We start from the raw sequence: 21,388 nt of genomic DNA, 5'->3' as shown, positions 1-21,388 counted from the left end.
TTACCTACAATTTTCTCTTGTGTTCCGAGATTACGTTTTTGCGCCTAAGCCACTCACCTCGTAGCTTTCCCATTAGCACATCCAATGCGTTTCCTTATGCACAGGTCCAGTGATTATTCTCCTCTTGTATTTTATAACAAATGCTTTAGATTAAGTCATATTTTCAGGTGTGTTGCTGGGAGCTGATCTTATGCAGTGTTCATGCATTTTCTATTTTATTTTAAATGTTTGATTGTCGTGAACAGCGCACGGGCAATACTATTAATTACATCGTATCCGCTGTGAGCGACCTCACAACGTATGCATTTTTTGTGAGTTTTTGGTCTGTAATCAAATTAATTTATTTTCCGACTCGACCAAATCTTTGATTAGTTGTATGGTTTGAGTCGGTGGCGACCCTATTCTTCTCACGTTGATTTCATAAGCAATAAGTATTTCCATTCCCAATAATAAGGAATAACCCGTAGTAACGTGGTTAGTTACAACCTTCCTACGGAAAACGTGATTGTCCACGAAGAACCTCACGGAGCCTCCAACCTTATACGCGGTCCAGTGAAAATAATGTGACCACCCATCAAAAGCCTGGAAAACCAGATTTTGCAGTGCGGACCGCTGCAAGACGTGGAGGAAGAGAGTCAGTGAGGTTGTGGAAGGTGCCGGCAGGCACGTGGAGCCATGCCGGCTCCAGCGCTGTGGCCAGCTGCGACAGGTTTCTCCGTTGAGGATCCGTGGCGCGAACAGCGCAGTCGAGGTGGTCCCTCTGATTTTCGACCGAGTTTCAGTCCGGCGAGTTTGGTGGCCAGCGGAGTTCGGTAAACCCTTCCCGGTGCTCTTCGAACCACGCACACGCACTCCGAGCTGTGTGACAAGTTGCCTTGTCCTGCTGGTAGATGTCATCGTGGCGAGGAAAAACAAACAGCATTTACATCTACATCTACATATACATGATTACTCGGCGATTCACATTTAAGTGCTTCGCAGAGGGTTCATCGAACCACAATCATACTATCTCCCTACCACTCCACTCCCGAACACGCGCGGGAAAAACGAACACCTAAACCTTTCTGTTCGAGCTCTGATTTCTCTTATTTTATTTTGATGATCATTCCTACCTATGTAGGTTGGGCTCAACAAAATATTTTCGCATTCGGAAGAGAAAGTTGGTGACTGGAATTTCGTAAATAGATCTCGCCGCGACGAAAAACGTCTTTGCTTTAATGACTTCCATCCCAACTCGCGTATCATATCTGCCACACTCTCTCCCCTGTTACGTGATAATACAAAACGAGCTGCCCTTTTTTTGCACCCTTTCAATGTCCTCCGTCAATTCCACCTGGTAAGGATCCCACACCGCGCAGCAATATTCTAACAGAGGACGAACGAGTATAGTGTAAGCTGTCTCTTTAGTGGACTTGTTGCATCTTCTAAGTGTCCTGCCAATGAAACGCAGCCTTTGGCTCGCCCTCCCCACAATATTGTCTATGTGGTCTTTCCAACTGAAGTTGTTCGTAATTTTTACACCCAAGTTCTTAGTTGAATTGACAGCCCTGAGAATTGTACTATTTATCGAGTAATCGAATTCCAAAGGATTACCGAGATAGGTGGCGCAGTGGTTAGCACACTGGACTCGCATTCGGGAGGACGACGGTTCAATCCCGTCTCCAGCCATCCTGATTTAGGTTTTCCGTGATTTCCCTAAATCGCTTCAGGCAAATGCCGGGATGGTTCCTTTGAAAAGGCACGGCCGATTTCCTTCCCAATCCTTCCCTAACCCGAGCATGAGCTCCGTCTCTAATGACCTCGTTGTCGACGGGACGTTAAACACTAACCACCACCACCACCATCCAAAGGATTTCTTTTGGAACTCATGTGGATCACCTCACACTTTTCGTTATTTAGCCTCAACTGCCACCTGCCACACCATACAGCAATTTAGGGATGGACATGGTCCCCAAGGATAGATTAATACATGTGTCGATCCATTGTGCCTCCGAGAATGATGAGATCAGACAGGGAATGGCACGAAAACGTTCATCAGACCACAACGACCCCATAAAGTGTGGTTCATGTGGAAAGGCCACCTACCGGAACTCAACGAACGTCCAGTTGCGGCACCACAGTTGGCTCGGCGCCGGTTTACGGTAGTGCTGTCCACCTCAGTAGCTGAGTGGTAGCCAGCACGGTAGCTCAGTGTGTTCGGTCAGAGAGCAGGTTGGCCTCTGTAATAAAAAACTGAGTGGAAGGATCAACAAACGAACTTTAACGGATGTCACGTGACGTCCCCAACGACCCAACCCAACGATCAACAACGAACAAAAATGAAAAAAAGAAAGTGGTCAGCGCGACAGACTGCCATGCCAAGCGGCATGAGTTCGATGCCCGGTTGGGTCGGGGATTTTTCTCTGCTCAGGGAGTGGATATTGTCATCATCATCATCATCTCACCCTATTGACATGCAAGTCGACGAAGTGGCGTCAACTCAAAAGACTTGCACCAGGCCACTGGTCTACCCGACGGGACGCCCTAACCACACGACATTTCCATTCTTTTTCGACAGTGCTGTTTTGCTATGCGCGGAATACTTTAACCACGGCGGCTCGCGAGCTATTTACAATCTTAGTCCTTTCGGAGATGCTTCCACCCTTGACACGAAAGCCAAAGAGCATCCCCTTTTGGACGTCATATAAATCGCTCCGTTACAGCATTACGACAACGACTGCATTGTTCCTCGCGTCCCCTAACACTCTTTATATGCCCTCCACTGCTAGTGCTGTCACATGCCGTCCGTGAATGGTTATTTCGCGCTGACGTCGAACACAGGTAGCGGTCGCATTAATGTGAGTGGACGGCGTACGAATATAAGTAACATAAATTGTAAACAGTAAAAGTCCTATAGCACTCCCTTCGGATACTCCCGAAATTACCTGTCCGTCTGGGACTCCGTTCCGTTAAGAACTACAGCTTAGGTTCTTTCTGCAAGAAGGTCCTAAATACGACATGAAATCTAGCCCGAGAATCGGTAAGTGCCCATTTCGTTCACTGAACGACAGTATGAGAATGATCTAATGCTTTGCGGAATTCAACGAACGCGGCATCAGCCTAGGTCTCTTTGTTTTCGGTGCTCTCGCTCCCATGGATGAACAGATCGCGTTGAGTTTCGTAGTATCTCTGTTTTTGGAACCGTGTTAATTCTTATAGAGGAGAATTTTCTTCTCCGGAAATGTCACAATGCGTGACCATACTACTTGCTCCATAACTCTACAACATACTGGAGTAAGCAATGTTATTGTTGCTCGAACAGTCCACGGGTATACTGCCGATTCACAGTGTCCAACGGGCACAATATTTCGGCGATCAGACATGTCGCCATCGTCAGGTGCGCTGACGAACTGAGCTCCTGAGGGCGGGCGGCCGATTTAAATCCCCTCCCCCGCGGGCCGCTCTCCTCGCCGTACGCGCCCGCGCCGGCGGTCGCGAAGGCGTGGGCGTCGGAATCTGTCGTAGCGTCGATGTGCTTGCTACGTCCGCCTTGGTCGCCGTCAGCCAGTAGGCGATGGAGGACATACTGACCATAATTTCTACTCTGAAAGTCCACATAACTTCTGGTAGTCACGGGAAGAAAATGTTCCTACGAGCTATTTACTCAGCGGGATAAGGAACTATGACTATAAATAAAAGTTTTGAGTTCTAACTGGCTAATATATTCAGTAAAACTTCACACGCACAAACATAATAATATTGTTGACAATAATAAGAATAATGCCCCTATTGTAAATAGTGCTATTATCAGTTCAGAGCCGACCTCTACGGTAAGGTCCAAGTAAAATGGTCTATCGCCCTGACTTCTATTCACCAAAGTTAATTGCTCGCCGCAAAAGTGGAAAATAATCTCACCACTTGCCACGCGCTTTTTGTCGACATTACCGGCAGCACACAAACAGTCACTTCAGTGTAATCTAAGCGACCCAGAACGCTGTACAGTGCTCGCCTGTTCACTTCCTACTTTTACCGGAAACATGGGTTTGGTAGGTGCCTACATCTGACTTCATCCGAGGCACAGCGTAAGCTGGCGTTTCACTGACGTGGACACGCTGAGGGCTCGGTGCGAAATGTGTCCTACTCACGGCCTAGCCATATTCATAAATGGGCGCAGCCATTCGCTAAACTGAGCATCTGCTATCTACCGCTGTAACACAGGCAGCAGAATTTAAATGGCTGTTTTCTCGGACACGTATTATTTAATAAGTTTGCCGCGGAACAATTTACAATCTTCGTAATTTTTTATAGAAGTAGGCTTTACTTACTGAAAAAGTTTCAGCTTGACTGCATACACTTTCCTGGCTATAATTTTTAGAATGGAACAGACAGTAGGACGTGACCTCTGAACTACCTCTTTAAGAGTCCTTGTATTTGTCCTCGGAGTCTTTCGCGACGGCATACGTGACGGCCCCGCAGTCAGTGAACTCCTGACGACGATGGCGGAGATGGTCATCGAAAGCGCTAGGATTTTATTCGAATTGACGCGGCTTGAAAACCGAGAACGTTTTATTCAGCCCTTGTATTGATCGGTTTTTACAGTAAAGTCTTGAAACTTGCTGCAGATGTATTATTTCCTTAATGTAATCGAGTGCTGTAATTAGAACTTCCTGTAACAACTACAAATGATACTTAATCTATCATGAATAAGGACGTCTCTGTTCCAAACTAAGTTTATAGTAAATTACTTGAAAACTATTAGAGGTAGCTTAATGGAGTCACATAGCTAATGTTTCTATATCAAACTGAGGCTACATACGGATTTTCATCTTTCTGAGTCCAATATTTAGCTCCTTCAAATATTCGTAAAAACGACAGTTTTGACCAAAATATTGCTCCGACTTGTAACATTTGACTGTGACATACATTTGCCCATTCTGAACAGCTTTTAGCTTTCTAGCTGCATTATTTAGTGCCACTTATTTTTTTTCTTAAAATAACGTCGTTAGGATAACTTATTCAGATTATCATTATGACATTTAATAATTTTAACTAAACTATATACTTACAAAGTTTGGAAAGCTGCTTAAGTTTTTAATTTCATTGTTAGATTATGGCGCGATACTGTGTGTGCCACGCACAGACGCGTTATGATGGCGCGGCGCTTCTAGCTGTGACGTGGGGTGTGTCCCGCCGCCCTCGCTTACCTCTGTATCCCTCACAGTGATACAGCGCTTGTTTCGCCACGCCACGTCACGCTTCCACTACGTGAGATGGACGTAAAATTGTAATTATTACCTCGAAAAATTTCAGCTGCGGTGGTGAAAATCAGAGACGGTTGTCCTGCTTGTCTACGTGTCAGCCATTCACCGAGACACTCCTTCTCCCAGTTATGAATGACTTGGCCCAAACCTTGGTTGTACAAGTCTGAATTTTGAGTGAGGAGGAAACGGTACTTCTTGAAAATCACCTCGTCGCTAAACTGTGTTAAGGGGGAGAAGTCTCTAAGAGCCAGTTCAAAAGGAGACGGGAGTCGGGCGACCTTTGATAGCCCAAAGAAACAGCCTGTGTGACTACTCCACATGCACTTAGCTGGGACACTGTCAAGGAGCAAAAATGCCCCCTTCTTATATACGCTAACGACAGAATTATACCAACGGAATTGAGATCAAAATGACACGTCACGCGATGCGGCAGACGCCACATTGATTTTGGCGTATATAGATGTTTTGTATTATAACTTGTTGTATGCCGTTTCAACACAACGGCGTATTGAAAATATAGCACAAATTAAATGTCACTTAATGACGCATCAGCAATATAAGCCTTCAAGAGATACTGTGATACCTTACACAAAAGATGAAAGTCGCGTGTCTTCTGCGTAGTGTAGAGGATAAGCAAGTGGATTACAGAGTCGAAGCAAGTGTGCACACGTCCCACTAGAGGCTAATCTTTTATTTTACATGTTAGCGTTTTCAATACATTCTGGGACTTTCTTACACATGTAATATAAATATGTTCTACAATATTCGGGGTTATTTACATTTCCGTCTAACCATGCAACGAACGCTGAAATAAATATTTGGCTGTTTATTTCCAAATATGTGGCGATTTCCGAGTGTGTGCCTAGGCAGGAACCGAAGACGACAGCTTATATTGCTGCAAGTGAAAAGAGGTGCAATAAAATTCATATCATTCATTGTTACAAACATTTGGCTGTTTATTTCTTAGCGTACGCAAAGATCATAAAGAGACAGATACTTCACATGTTGTTGTTGTTGGTTTGTTTGTGGGAAGAGACCAAACAGCGAGGTCATCGGTCTCATCGGATTAGGGAAGGATGGGGAAGGAAGTCGGCCGTGCCCTTTCAAAGGAACCATCCCAGCATTTGCCTGGAGCGATTTAGGGAAATCACGGAAAACCTAAATCAGGATGGCCGGACGCGGGATTGAACCGTCGTCCTCCCGAATGCGAGTCCAGTACTTCACATGTTAGCCGGCCGAAGTGGCCTTGCGGTTAAAGGCGCTGCAGTCTGGAACCGCAAGACCGCTACGGTCGCAGGTTCGAATCCTGCCTCGGGCATGGGTGTGTGTGATGTCCTTAGGTTAGTTAGGTTTAAGTAGTTCTAAGTTCTAGGGGACTAATGACCTCAGCAGTTGAGTCCCATAGTGCTCAGAGCCATTTGAACCATTTGAACTTCACATGCTAGAACCAGTTCCACTTCCGGCTGGTACAATTCCTACGGTAACGACATGTCAACTTAGGGAGCTTCTCGTGACGATTCGGCCTCCAGCATCCAGAAACTGATTTCGGGATCAAGTTTCTGTGACGATTTACTTCCTACAAGTTTAATATTTCACCGCCGCTCCGTACCAGTCCCGAAAATCACAAATCATCAGCTAGCTCACTGATGGCTGGGTCTTCGCCATTTTCGCTGTGGTCGGTCCACATATTTGGACTGCTTGGTCTGCTACTTTCAGCAAGTAAATCCGGACTGGTTCACACAATCGTAATACACTATTGGCCATTAAACTTTCTACACCAAGAAGAAACGCAGATGATAAACGGGTATTCATTGGACAAATATATTATACTAGAACTGACATGTGATTACATTTTCACGCAATTTGGGTGCATAGGTCCTGAGAAATCAGTACCCAGAACGACCACCTCTAGCCGAAATACGCCTGGGCACTGAGTCAAACAAAGCTTGGATGGCGCGTACAGGTACAGCCCATGCAGCTTCAACACGATACCACAGTTCATTAAGAGTACTGACTGGCGTATTGGGACGAGCCAGTTGCTCGGCCACCATTGACCAGACGTTTTCAATTGGTGACAGATCTGGAGAATATGCTGGCCAGGGCAGCAGTCGAACATTTTCTGTATCCAGAAAGGCCCGTACAGGGCCTGCAACATGCAATGTTGCATTATCCTGCTGAAATGTAGGGTTTCGCAGGTATCGAATGAAGGGTAGAACCACGGGTCGTAACAAATCTTAAATGTGACGTCCACTGTTCAAAGTGCCGTCAATGCGAACAAGAGGTGACCGAGACGTGTAACAAATGGCACCCCATACCATCCTGCCGGGTGATACGCCAGTAGGGCGATTACGAATACACGCTTCCAATGTGCGTTCACCGCGATGTCGCCAAACACGGATGCCACCATCATGATGCTGTAAACAGAACCTGGATTCATCCGAAAAAATGACGTTTTGCCATTCGTGCACCCAGGTTCTTCGTCGAGTACACCATCGCAGGCGCTCCTGTCTGTGATGCAGCGTCAAGGGTAACCGCAGCCATGGTCACCGAGCTGATATTCCGTGCTGCTGCAAACGCTGTCGAACTGTTCGTGCAGATGGTTGTTGTCTTGCAAACGTCCCCATCTGTTGACTCAGAGATCGAGACGTGGCTGCACGATCCGTTACGTTACAGCCATGCGGATAAGATGCCTGTCATTTCGACTGCTAGTGATACGAGGCCGTTGGGATCCAGCACGGCGTTCCGTATTACCCTGCTGAACCCACCGATTCCATATTCTGGTAACAGTCTTTGGATGTCGACCGCCGCGAGCAGCAATGTCGCGATACGATAAACCGCATTCGCGATACGCTACAATCCGGCCTTTATCAAAGTCGGAAACGTGATGGTACGCATTTCCCCTCCTTACACGCGGCATCACAACGACGTTTCACCAGGCAACGCCGATCAACTGCCGTTTGTGTATCAGAAATCGGTTGGAAACTTTCCTCATGTCAGCACGTTGTAGGTGTCGCCACCGGTGCCAACCTTGAGTGAATGCTGAAAAGCTGATCATTTGCATATCACAGCATCTTATTCCTGACCGTTAAATTTCGCGTCTGTAGCACGTGATCTTCGTGGTGTAGCAATTTTAATGGCCAGTAGTGTACTTCCGCTGCTGGCTTAGTTTGACGGCTTTTTGAATGAGCACCAGCAGTCGTGGAAGCCAGCGGGCGGCGTTCTTCGTCGTGTTCAGTGTGTCGTGCGAGATGATGAAGATTGTCCCGTGAATGTTTTTCACTTTTAGCTTTATCGCTTCGACTGCGGTTAGCCGAACACGTAGAATACGGCGCTGCGGTCGGCAACGCCTATGTAAGATAACAAGTGTTTGGCGCAGTTGTTGGACCGGTTACTGCTGCTACAATGGCAGGTTATCAAGATTTAAGCGAGTTTGATCGTGGTATTACAGTTGCCGCATGAGCGATGGGACACAGCATCTCCGAGACAGCGATGAAGTGGGGATTTTCCCGTTCGACCATTTCACGAGTGTATCGTGAATATCAGGAATCCGATAAAACATCAAATCTCCGACACTGCTGCGGTCGGATCCTGCAACAACGGTACCAACGACGCCTGGAGAGAATCGTTCAACGTGACAGAAGTGCATCCCCTCCGCAAATTGCTGCAGATTTCAGTCCTGGGCCATCAACAAGTGTCAGCGTGCGAACCATTCAACGGAACATCATCGATATGGAGCTTTCGGAGCTGAAGGCCTACTCGTCTACCCTTGATGACTGCACGACACAAAGCTTTACGTCTCGCCTCGGCCCGTCAACACCGACATTGGATTGTTGATGACTGGAAACATGTTGTCTGGTCGGACTGGGTGTTGTGTGATGTCCTTAGGTCAGTTAGGTTTAAGTAGTTCTAAGTTCTAGGAGACTTAACTTCTAAGTCCCATAGTGCTCAGAGCCATTTTTGTCTGGTCAGACGAGTCTCGCTTCAAATTATATCGAGTGGACGGACGTGTATAGGTATGGAGAGAACCTCACGAATCCATGGACCCTGGATGTCAGCAGGGGACTGTTCGAGCTGGTGGAGGGTCTGTAATGGTGTCGGTCGTGTGCAGCTGGAGTAATATGGGACCCCTGATACGTCTAGATACGACTCTGAAAGGCGACACGTACGTAAGCATCCTGTCTGTTCACTTGTATCCATTCATGTCCATTATACATTCCAATGGACTTGGGCAACTCCAGCAGGACAATGCGACACGCCACAGGTCCAGAATTTCTACAGAGTGGCTCCAGAAACACTCTTTTGAGTTTAAACACTTACGCCGGCCACCAAACTCTTCAGGCATCAACGTTACTGAGCATATCTTGGATGCCTTGCAACGTGCTGTTCAGAAGAGATCTTCGCCCACTCGTACTCTTACAGATTTATGGACGGCCCCGTAGGATTCATGGCGTCATTTCCCTCCAGCACTACCTCAGACATTAGTCGAGTCCATGGCACGTCGTGTTGCGGCACTTTTGTGTGCTCCCTGTGGCCCTACACGATATTAGGCAGGCGTACCAGTTTCTTTGGCTCTTCAGCGTAATAACCAAGCCAACACGCTGCACGAGAAATTCTAAAGTGTGTGCATTTACACACTTGCTAGCTGGAACCACTATACAAAATAATCTCCTTCGTGATCGTCTCCAGCAGCAGCAAAAATTTCTGATTTGTCACGTCCTTGAAATTTCAGATCCAGCCATCTCTTCTAGCTCGGTTAGTTACATGTTCCATATATAATTTGAACGTTTCCTTTTAACGAATGATGTGGAACGAGTCAGTTTATGGATGTGTATACATGGTTAGTGTTAGCATTAACGAACACGTCTGTCCGCAGCTCGTGGTCGTGCGGTAGCGCTCTCGCTTCCCGCTTCCCGCGCCCGGGTTCCCGGGTTCGATTCCCAGCGGGGTCAGGGATTTTCTCTGCCTCGTTATGACTGGGTGTTGTGTGATGTCCTTAGGTTAGTTAGGTTTAAGTAGTTCTAAGTTCTAGGGGACTGATGACCATTGCTGTTAAGTCCCATAGTGCTCAGAGCCATTTGAACCATTTTTAACGAACACGTCATTTTGTAGTCTTACTCGTGCATCTACACCCAAAAACAATTTTTTCTACGGTTACCAGTTTTTAAATAGAAATTCTCCCATCGAATAGAAAGAGTTGTCCAGGTGAAATGATTTAACGTTAGATTTAAAACTTACTTCCCTACCTCTCAGGCATTTTATGTTACTGGGCAAGTGAACAAAGATTTTTGTTGCTGCGTACTGAACTCCTGTTTGAACCACTGACAGCTTTAATAATGAGTAATAAAGACATTCTTCCGTCTAGTGTTGTGGGGATGGACTTCACTGTTCTTATGGATTATTTACGAAGAATTCCACCAGCACATATATGTATTGTGACGGCGCGGTTGAAATGCCCAGCTCCTTGAAGAGGTGCCGACATGATGCCCGTGGGCGAACATCACACATTATCCTTACTGCTCGCTTTTGTACAATCAATACGTTCAAGTTGTGACTTGCCCCAGAAAATTTTTCCATAAGAAATTTTTGAGTGGCTATATGGAAAATACGTCTGGAGGTTAATTCGTTTATTTCCAAGATTATCAATTATTGAACCCGATGGGACACCCATTTTGATTTCTCTCCAGTCACTACAATTTTCTACCCTTACCGCTTTGTTGACATATTCAGCACAATATTTTACACTTTGTTTGTTAAGTACGATTGAAACCATCTGTGTGTAAACCTACCGGTTCCTTAAAACTTTAGTTTCTTTAAGAGAATAACATGCTGTACACAATTAAATGCCTTGGAAAGACAAAAAAAAAAAAAAATACCAACTTGCCATGTTTCAGCGTTATTCATATTCCTGTTCATACTCATTATGGATTTGATAATAGAATGTATAAATACTATTCTCAGTTGACTGATGACCTCAGCTATTAAGTCCCATAGTGCTCAGAGCCAACTATTCTCAGTTGAGCAATCCTTCTGGAATCCAAACTGTGAAATGCTAGATAAACAGTTTCCACCTAAGTGTAGACTGCTCTTCAGTACATTACTTTTTGAATATTTTGAAAAAAGAAGAAAGGGAATTGGATGATAATTGTTTAAGTTCTTCTTGTCACCTTTATTATGAAAAGGTTTAACAATTACACATTTTAACCAGAGCGGGAAAATTCCCTGTGGCAATGCCACAGTATGTATATCATTATGGACATTACTCAAGTTGTAACAACTTTTCAGAGTTCTGTGTAAAATTCTGTAACACCATATGAGGTTCTTTTTTAATTTTAATTATTTTCAGTAGAGGATGTTGGAGATGTTAGAGTTACCTGTACTTCAAAACTTGCTTTAAGTTTTGTAGACGACAATTTTAATACATTCATTCGCCACTTCAATTGAACTATTTATTCCAATTTTTGCTGCTAATTTAGACTGTGACTGTTAAAAGTACTTGCAGCTTCTGTATTATCAGCCAAAACATTGTCATTTAGTTTAATTGTTACGGTGTTTTGTACACTGGCTGGCTGCCCTGTCTCCCATTGGACGATAACCCATATCGGCGCGGCGTCGGGTAATATTGTGGAAGCTGCACAACAGTTCGACGAGGCAGCTGCTTCTCATCTTCAGGTGATTACTGAGGTGTTGCTGCAATGGCTCGCTAGTAATACGCTGACTCGCTAGAAAAGCGCAAGTGCAAAGGATTGAGGCTATAACGTCATCGTAGACGAACATTAGCGCACGACGACATCCAGCGCCGTCTGTTGTACAGACGGGCCACGGGCTTCTCATTCGCGAAGCGGGAAAGGCGCAGCCGCAAATAGCGACCCAGCGCGCGCGGTGGCAGTGTGTTGGCGCCCAGTTTAAGTGTGCGGACTTTCTCTGTCTGTGTTGACTCGGATTCGTTCGCCAGCGGCCGACGCTGCCTTAGTGCCGCCAGTGCTGGTTCCCATGCCTTGCCGAGTTGAAATCCCGCGTCTCTATCGGTCAGGTCGTCGCTTATACGGATTTCGACTGCTTCTTTAATGATGGAGTCCCAGTACGTGGGAGCGGACGAAAGGATCTTTGTCTCTCCGTAGTTCGTGCTGTCTCCCGTGTCAAGACAGTGTTCAGCCACAGCAGACTTTTCTGGCTCGACCAGTATGGTGCTACATAGGTATAGTCACGGGATGATAGCGAAATTCCATTTTGAAGGACGGACTCTTCCTCCTCGATCAGTTGTCGTTCAGTGACGTTGACCACTGTGCGTGACGGGCCGGGACTCGCCTCGTCAGTCGGCTTCGCTATCGTCCCGAGAAACACGAGAACAGCTTCAACAAGAAAGAGGAAAGCCTCGAGGTAAACGGACCTGGATTCCTCTGCTGCAGCGAAAGGCTGTCGCAGGTGGCAAGAGAGCAGCACTGGAAATGACGGCGCAAAAGCCCTCGGACGTTTGCGCGCCAGGTACATATAGTTTGCATCGCCGGCCGGAGTGGCCGTGCGGTTCTAGGCGCTACAGTCTGGAGCCGAGCGACCGCTACGGTCGCAGGTTCGAATCCTGCCTCGGGCATGGATGTATGTGTTGTCCTTAGGTTAGTTACGTTTAAGTAGTTCTAAGTTCTAGGCGACTGATGACTTCAGAAGTTAAGTCGCGTAGTGCTCAGAGCCAGCCATAGTTTGCGGCCGCGAGCTCGTCTCCAGTCCACCACCAACAACGGAGGGTGAAACTTTGACAATGCCAGTCACTTGTGCTGGCGAAACGTCAGAAAAATCATCAGACGGACGTCGGCCGAATAACCCGAGACGGAAGCCAACAGGCAGTTTGTCAACAAGTGGCCACGAAAGCCTTAACAATTGTGTACAACTGACAAGGGAACCTCCCCATCGCACCCCCCTCAGATTTAGTTATGACTTCGCATAGTGGATAGGCCATGAAAAACTGAACACAGATCAATCGAGAAAACAGGAAGAAGTTGTGTGGAAATATGAAAAAAATAAGCAAAATATACAAACTGAGTAGTCTATGCGCAAGATAGGCAACATCAAGGATAATCTGAGCCCAGGAACGCCGTGGTCCCGTGTTAGCGTGAGCAGCTGCGGAACGACATGTCCTTGGTTCAAGTTTTCCCTCGAGTGAAAAGCATAATTTTTTTATTTTCAGACGATTATCAAAGTTCAGGCACTCACACATAATCAACTTCGCTCTCCAAAATTCCAGGACATGTTCGGATTTGCTTGGGCATACGCAGGATTTGACGGTCTACGCACGGAAAAATTTGAAAACGTTAAAAACATATGTTTTGACAGAGCACAGGGAAAACTGTGCGACTGTGAAACTGTTGCATTCATTTGTTGCAGTTTATGTGACAAACTCTTATGTTTTCATCACTTTTTTGGGAGTGTTTATCACATCCACAAGAAAACCTAAATCGGGCAAAGTAGAAGAACTTTTTTACCCATTCCTCAAGTGCACAAGTTAGGTGTGTCAACAACATATTCCTGTCATGTGACGCACATGCCGTCACCAGTGTCGTATAGAATATATCAGACGTGATTTCCTGTGGAGGAATCGGTTGACCTATGACCTTGTGATCAAATGTTTTCGGTTCCAATTGGAGAGGCACGTCCTTTCGTCTACTAATCGCATAGTTTTGCGGTGCGGTCGAAAAACACAGACACTAAACTTATTACAGTGAACAGAGACGTCAATGAAAGAACGGACAGATCATGACTTTGCGAAAATAAAGAAAATAAATTTTTCATCCGAGGGAAGATTTGAACCAAGGACCTCTCAAGCCGCAGTTTCTCACGGTAACCATAGGACCACGGCGTTCCTGACTTCAGGTTATCCTTGATGTTGCCTATGTTGCGCATGGACTACTCAGTTTGTATATTTTGCTTATTTTTTCATAGTTCCACACAACTTCTTCCTGTTTTCTCGATTGATCTGTGTTCAGTTTTTCAAGGCCTATCCACTGTGCCAACATATAACTAAATCTGAGGGGGGCGCGATGGGGAGGTTCCCCTGTGAGTACTGCTATGTTGGTGTCCGACATTCACATGCACGCATCCATAAAGGAATGTTGGCAATACAATGACCTTAGGGGAGAGTGGGGCAAGTTGATACGTGGGCAAGTTGATACAGATGGGACTGTGAGGTAACACGCGCATGCGCAGGGCGGACATGAGTGAGTAGAGGCTGTTGTTTACCGCGACGCAGCGCCAGACGGCGTCCAGCTGTCAACAGAGTACTCTACGCGTTTTTATTGTTGACATTGTGTTTTCATGAGTAGAAAGTAATTGTTGGCTAGTGTGTTTGAGTTGGCGTACCAGCAAGAGGATATTCTTCAGGAAGTTCGCCGTTGGCAGAGTTAAACGCCTGTTTGTTGGTAAGAATTTCATGATAGTTTCATCTTTCTAGACTTTATATTTTAGAGACTTAAGTTTGACTTAAGAGACACTTATTCAATGGGGCAAGTTGATACGCGTAGCTGGGGCAAATTGATACAGTGTATCAACGTACCCAAATATTGTAAAAATTAGAGTTTTGTCTTTTCTTACAGAAACGTGGTGCAGAATTATACCAGGAAGACAGATCGAGGGAAAGTACCGAATGAGAGCTTTGAAAAAGCCTATGAAGCCGTCAAGACCAAAACCATGTCTTTACGGGAAGCAGTTGTAGCCTTCGAGATCGACAAAATGACATTGTTTAGATTTATAAGAAAAAAAAGATGAATCGCAAGGTCAAACGGTTACAATGGGGTATGCCAAACCAAGGCAAATTTTTCCAGCCCAATTAGAATCTCAACTCGAAGAGTATATAATACACTCTTATAAAATCTACTATGGACTTACACCACAAAACATCGAAGTTTTAGCTTACGAACTTGCTGTGGCTAATAGGGATATCATTACATTGCCTGATTCATGGATTAACCATAAAATGGCTACAAACGACTGGTTTAGCTTATTTATGAAAAGACACCCTCGACTATTAATCAGGGAGCCAGAGGCTACGAGCCTTAGTCGTGCTACCAGTTTTAATAAAGCCAATGTTGACCTATTTTTTGACAATTTGAAGAGTACTTTAGATAAATACCAATTTGAACCTAAGGATATTTGGAATGTCGACGAGACCGGTATGCAAACAGTTCAGAGACCAAACAAAATCGCTGCTCAGAAAGGAGTACGCCAAGTAGGGAAAGCTACGTCAGCGGAAAGGGGGCAGATGTCACTATGGTATTGGCTGTCAGTACCGTCGGCAACTCAGTTCCTCCGATGTTCATATTTCCAATAGTGTTCTTCAAGGATCACTTCATAATTAACGGACCACCAGGGTGTATTGGAACTTTCTATCCATCAGGATGGATCACATCTGAATCGTTTTTGAAGTTCATTAAACATTTTCACGGCCACGTGAGATCTACCAAGGACAATCCCTGCTTGTTGGTTTTGGATAACCATGAATCACATTTATCTATTGAAGTGCTCAACTTCTGCAAAGAAAATGGTATCGTCATATTGTCGTTTCCCCCGGACACTTCCCACTGCCTGCAACCGCTTGACAGGTCAGTTTATGGGCCTTTCAAGAAATTTTACTTCGGTTCAGTCGACGACTGGGTGATCATCAATCCATGGAAAACTGTAAAAATCTACGACATTCCTGGCATAGTAAAGATGGCACTACATAGAGCAATAAATGCTACAAATATTATATCTGTGACACATCCCCCAGGCTGTGGCTAAGCCATGTCTCCGCAATATCCTTTCTTTCAGGAGTGCTAGTTCTGCAAGGTCCGCAGGAGAGCTTCTGTAAAGTTTGGAAGGTAGGAGACGAGGTACTGGCAGAAGTAAAGCTGTGAGTACCGGGCGTGAGTCGTGCTTCGGTAGCTCAGTTGGTAGAGCACTTGCTCGCGAAAGGCAAAGGTCCCGAGTTCGAGTCTCGGTCGGGCACACAGTTTTAATCTGCCAGGAAGTTTCATTATATCTGTATTTCAAGCAACAGGAATCGCGCCATACAACAGAGAAGTGTTTACTGATGATGACTTCTTGTCCAGCGCAGTCACGGATAGAGAGATGACTTCACAAGACAGCGCTGTCAAGTCTTCTCAGGCTGGGACAAGCAACGCTGATGGTCTAGAGTTCAAAGTGAACCGAACTGAAACTACAACTTGCAATGGTACTTGAATTACGTTACCATTATGGTACCTCACCTGAACCTCTCGATACTAGTAATATTCTACTGTTTTTCTGTTAACTACTTAACATATTTCTGAGACAACATTCAAATTTGATTTCATTTGTGATACATAGATATGTTTATATTGCAATGATATTATTCTTATGTGATCTTTGACGTACTTGTAACTCTGATTTTTGGGCGCGTAAGCGATAGTTAGTTAGTTGTTGAGTTGTTAGAGAGTCGGACATTGGGAAAGTCAAGTGTTGGAAGTCATGTTGGAAAGATGCATATTGTAGTTGGCTTATAAAATGTGAGGAAGATGTTTTCAAGTATGTTTTGTATTGTGAAGTGATGTTTTGTGTGTTACGTGATATTGCAATAAAAGCAATTAAAAGGAAGTGTAACTTGAATTCGGAGTGCTGACTTTTTTTTTTTTTTACATCACTATTGTGCTAACTTTGAAAGGTTTAATCTCCAAGAATGGTTTGTGAAGCGCATCTACAAAACTTTTGAATATAGCAGGATAAAACCTAGGCCTCTTTGCATCCGAGCTTGGAATCATCACCACCTAGATTTTCAACGATTGAGCCATGATTTTACGACGAGACCAGCGTGGGAAACACAAAAAAAGATGAGTGCCTAGTTTTTTTGATTATTACATGAAATGACTTTATTAACTGTGCTCTTATGACACTTGCCACATAATATGACTGTTGTTGCCCGAAAATTCAGTATTTAGCAGCGTGAGCAACACCACAATCATTATTAAATGCTGGCCTTTGTTGTGGTAGGGTTGTTAGAAACTGCAGTTCCATCTACAAGTAAGGATGTTTCTCTAGGTGTATTCACTGTAAGCCCTCAAGACATTCGTCCCTACCTTAACGCTGGAGAGCGGAAAAATATCAAAAAAGGGACGAAACCTTTAAAATCCGCTATCCTTACTAGCACACCAGTAAAGGAGATACTGGAAGAGGAGGCCAAAGAAAAGGAAACTAAAATGGTAGCCAAGTCAGAAAACGCCAAAAAAGGCTTTTTAAAATGGTAGAGAGTCAGACCAAGGAGAAGAACAAGGTGAAGAAAAAGAAATGCGTCCCAAAGAATAAAATGAAGGTTGCATCAGAGTCTGAGGAAGAGAACGACGCCTTGTGTCTCATATGTTTGGAGCCATTCTCCGAATCCAAGCCAGGTCAGGACTGGATACAGTGCATTTCTTGCAAATAATGGGCCCATATAGAATGTAGTAAAGACTGTAAGATGTACACTTGTATTCACTGTACATCTGACTTCGTAGTCAGTGATTCTGAGTAGGTTATGGACACAATCTGATGATCTGTGTGTTTAAAATAAGTTAATAATATGTCTTACGTTACCTTTGTACTATATTCTGCTTAATAAATGTGAGTGACTATTTGCTACCTTAATGTCAGTTACCTTATTATTTATACATTTGTATCAACTTGCCTCTCGCTAGTATCAACTTGCCCCCATGTGGGGAACATTGATACACTTTGCAGCATTAAACAAATATTTTAATTTTGGGAGATATATGTGGTTAATCAAAGCGTCAATACCATAGAAAAGTGCACAACTAATTGTAGTAAAATATCATAATTTTCCCAATTAAAACAAAATTAAAACAAAAAATGTAAAAATTAAAATGTTAAATTTGTCTCAACATGCCTCGCTCTCCCCTACTGATTTTGGGCTTTGTATCCCTTTTGTTGTCTCTTAGGCTTCTGCAGACTATGCTACAAAAGTAGTGACACTTCGGATCTTTGCATTTTTCTTTTCACAACCGGCCGGTGTGGCCGTGCGGTTCTAGGCGCTACAGTCTGGAACCGCGTGACCGCTACGGTCGCAGGTTCGAATCCTGCCTCGGGCATGGATGTGTGTGCTGTCCTTAGGTTAGTTAGGTTTAAGTAGTTCTAAGTTCTAGGGGACTGATGACCGCAGATGTTAAGTCCCATAGTGCTCAGAGCCATTTTTCTTTTCACAGAATGTAAGCATAGTTGTCTTTTTCTCGTTCGCAGGCGAGCCTGGAGAAGCTGCAGCAGCTGATAAAGGACGAGCTGATGGCGGCCTTGGGCACGGGTCCCGGGGAGTCCACGGACGGCGCCTGCGCGGCGCTGCTCGCGGGCGTCAAGGCGTGGTGGACGGCCAAGAAGGCGGCGCCCTACCTCACCGCCGACAGCGCCCTCTGGACCGGCATCGTCCTCGCCCAGCTGGCGGACCTCGGGGACCCGCTCAGCGGCGCCGTGCGCGCGCTCGGCCTCACGTTCACGCCAGAAGCGACCGACCCCTTCAGCCGAGTCTTCTCCACAGCGCGAGGTAGCTACGCTGCGGCCAGCGCCTCGCCAGAAAAACATGCTTCGGATGTACCCCTCGTTGTTGGTTTTTATTTTGAACGAGATAACCCATATTTCTACATCTACATCCATACTCCGCAAGCCACCTGGCGGTGTGTGGCGGAGGGTACTTTGAGTACCTCTATCGGTCCTCCCTTCTATTCCAGTCTCGTATTGTTCGTGGAAAGAAAGATTGTCGGTATGCCTCTGTGTGGGCTCTAATTTCTCTGATTTTTATCCTCGTGGTCTCTTCGCGAGATATACAGGGTGTTACGGTACGGCCAAACTTTCAGGAAACATTCCTCACACACAAATAAAGAAAAGATGTTATGTGGACATGTGTCCGGAAACGCTTAATTTCCATGTTAGAGCTCATTTTAGTTTCGTCAGTATGTACTGTACTTCCTCGATTCACCGCCAAATGGCCCAATTGAAGGAAGGTAATGTTGACTTCGGTGCTTGTGTTGACATGCGATCATTGCTCTACAGTACTAGCATCAAGCACATCAGCTCCTGCACATTTCAGTCGAAGTGTTCGTACGCTTCTCAACAACAGATTCGGTGACCGATGGATTGGTAGAGGCGGACCAATTCCATGGTCTCCACGCTCTCCTAACCTCAACCCTCTTGACTTTCATTTATGGGGGCATTTGAAAGCCCTTGTCTACGCAACCCCGGTACCAAATGTAGAGACTCTTCGTGCTCGTATTGTGGACGGCTGTGATACAATACGCCATTCTCCAGGGCTGCATCAGCGCATCAGGGATTCCATGCGACGGAGGGTGGATGCATGTATCCTAGCTAACGGAGGACATTTTGAACATTTCCTGTAACAAAGTGTTTGAAGTCACGCTGGTACGTTCTGTTGCTGCGTGTTTTCATTCCATGATTAATGTGATTTGAAGAGAAGTAATAAAATGAGCTCTAACATGGAAAGTAAGCGTTTCCGGACACATGTCCACATACCATATTTTCTTTCTTTGTGTATGAGGAATGTTTCCTGAAAGCTTGGCCGTACCTTTTTATAACACCCAGTACGCAGGAGGGAGCAATGTACTGCTAGACTCCTCGGTGAAGGTATGTTCTCGAAACTTCAACAAAAGTCCGTACCGAGCTACTGAGCGTCTCTCTCGCAGAGTCTTCCATTGGAGTTTATCTGTCATCTCCGTAACGCTTTCGCGATTACTAAATGATCCTGTAACGAAGCGCGCTGCTCTCCGTTGGATCTTCTTTCTATCAACCCTATCTGGTACGGATCCCACACCGCTGAGCAGCATTCAAGCAATGGGCGAAAAAGCGTACTGTAACCTACTTCCTTTGTTTTCGGATTGGATTTCCTTAGGATTCTTCCAATGAATCTCAGTCTGGCATCTGCTTTACCGATGGTCAACTTTATTATCGTCATTCCATTTTAAATCACTCCTAATGCCTACTCCAAGATAATTTATGGAATTAACTGCTTCCAGTTGCTGACCTGCTATATTGTAGCTAAATGATAAGGGATCTTTCTTTCTATGTGTTCGTAGCACATTACACTTGTCTATATTGAGATTCAATTGCCATTCCCAGCACCACGCGTCAATTGGTTGCAGATCCTCCTGCATTTCAGTACAATTTTCCATTGTTACAACCTCTCATCCGAAAAAAGCCTCAGTGAACTTCCTATGTTACCCATAAGGTCATTTATGTATAATGTGAACAGCAACGGTCCTACGACACCCCCCTGCGGCACACCTGAAATCACTCTCACTATATTTATAGCATTTGTCTCTGACAAACAAGCGTAGATGGTGTCACGGGAAAAGTGGTTGCGAGTTTGTGTATTTCTCTAGTTATTTATACGTTTTACCCGTGTTTCGGTTTTTCCTTTGAGCGTGAGTGAGACCTAGCGCATCATACAAGTTTTCACAAAAGTTTTCGTTCTAAATTGTCGCATACTATCGTACATGTCATCCAATTCTTATGTTTCACTTTGTACTTAAATATCCGTCTGTTTTTTGATGCAGTATGTAGTGCATATATCTATTCTGCCATTCCAAGTATCTCTTTGTCCTTAAGCAAAATGAAGAATGTATCATGCAAATGTTGCTTAATTAGCAGTGGGACATTAATCATCACGACAGCCAGACAGCCTTTCTTATAACTCTGTTCGTTACGAAGATATGAACAACAGTACATCTTTTAAATAGCACCCAACGTTTGTTATTCGATACTACACTTCCTCTCCTCACGACCCATTCAGAAACGTTTCACGGTGTACATTTGCTTGTAGAATATACACCCCCAGTGCCAGGGACTCAGTACTGGAACTCGAGCCTTCACGACCACCATTCGACACTCCAGCCAGTGCAACAACTCAACAGAAGCATTCACTTCTACGAGGATTCCACACACCATACTGAACCTGTTGCAGATCTTTTGCAGTGGCCGACGTCTGCTTGTTGTCACGCAGAAGTGTGTTGTACTGCAGAAGCTTCCTGACGTCCCGGGCCCTTGGTATATAGAAGCCTGATTACATAAAAGTGATCGCTTCTGCTGAGTTTCTGGACTGGCTGAGGTGTTGAACGGTGGTGGTCACGGCTCGAGTCCCTGAGCTCTGTCCC

At 45.1% G+C, this 21,388-nt stretch overlaps 1 protein-coding gene across 1 annotated transcript in view; it reads left to right on the top strand.

Moving 5' to 3' along the window:
* LOC124613835 overlaps nucleotides 1–21,388 on the top strand; it is a 347,299-nt gene that overhangs the window by 100,864 nt on the left and 225,047 nt on the right. Inside the window, exon 6 of the mRNA XM_047142557.1 lies at nucleotides 18,471–18,768. Within this exon, the coding sequence (XP_046998513.1) occupies nucleotides 18,471–18,768 (298 nt within the window). The remainder of the gene's footprint in view (nucleotides 1–18,470; nucleotides 18,769–21,388) is intronic.

Source organism: Schistocerca americana, chromosome 4 (genome assembly GCF_021461395.2).
Source record: "Schistocerca americana isolate TAMUIC-IGC-003095 chromosome 4, iqSchAmer2.1, whole genome shotgun sequence".
NCBI classification, from domain to species: Eukaryota; Metazoa; Arthropoda; class Insecta; order Orthoptera; family Acrididae; genus Schistocerca; species Schistocerca americana.
The sequence above is the reverse complement of the archived record's forward strand: the minus strand, read 5'-3'. Positions and strand labels throughout refer to the sequence as shown.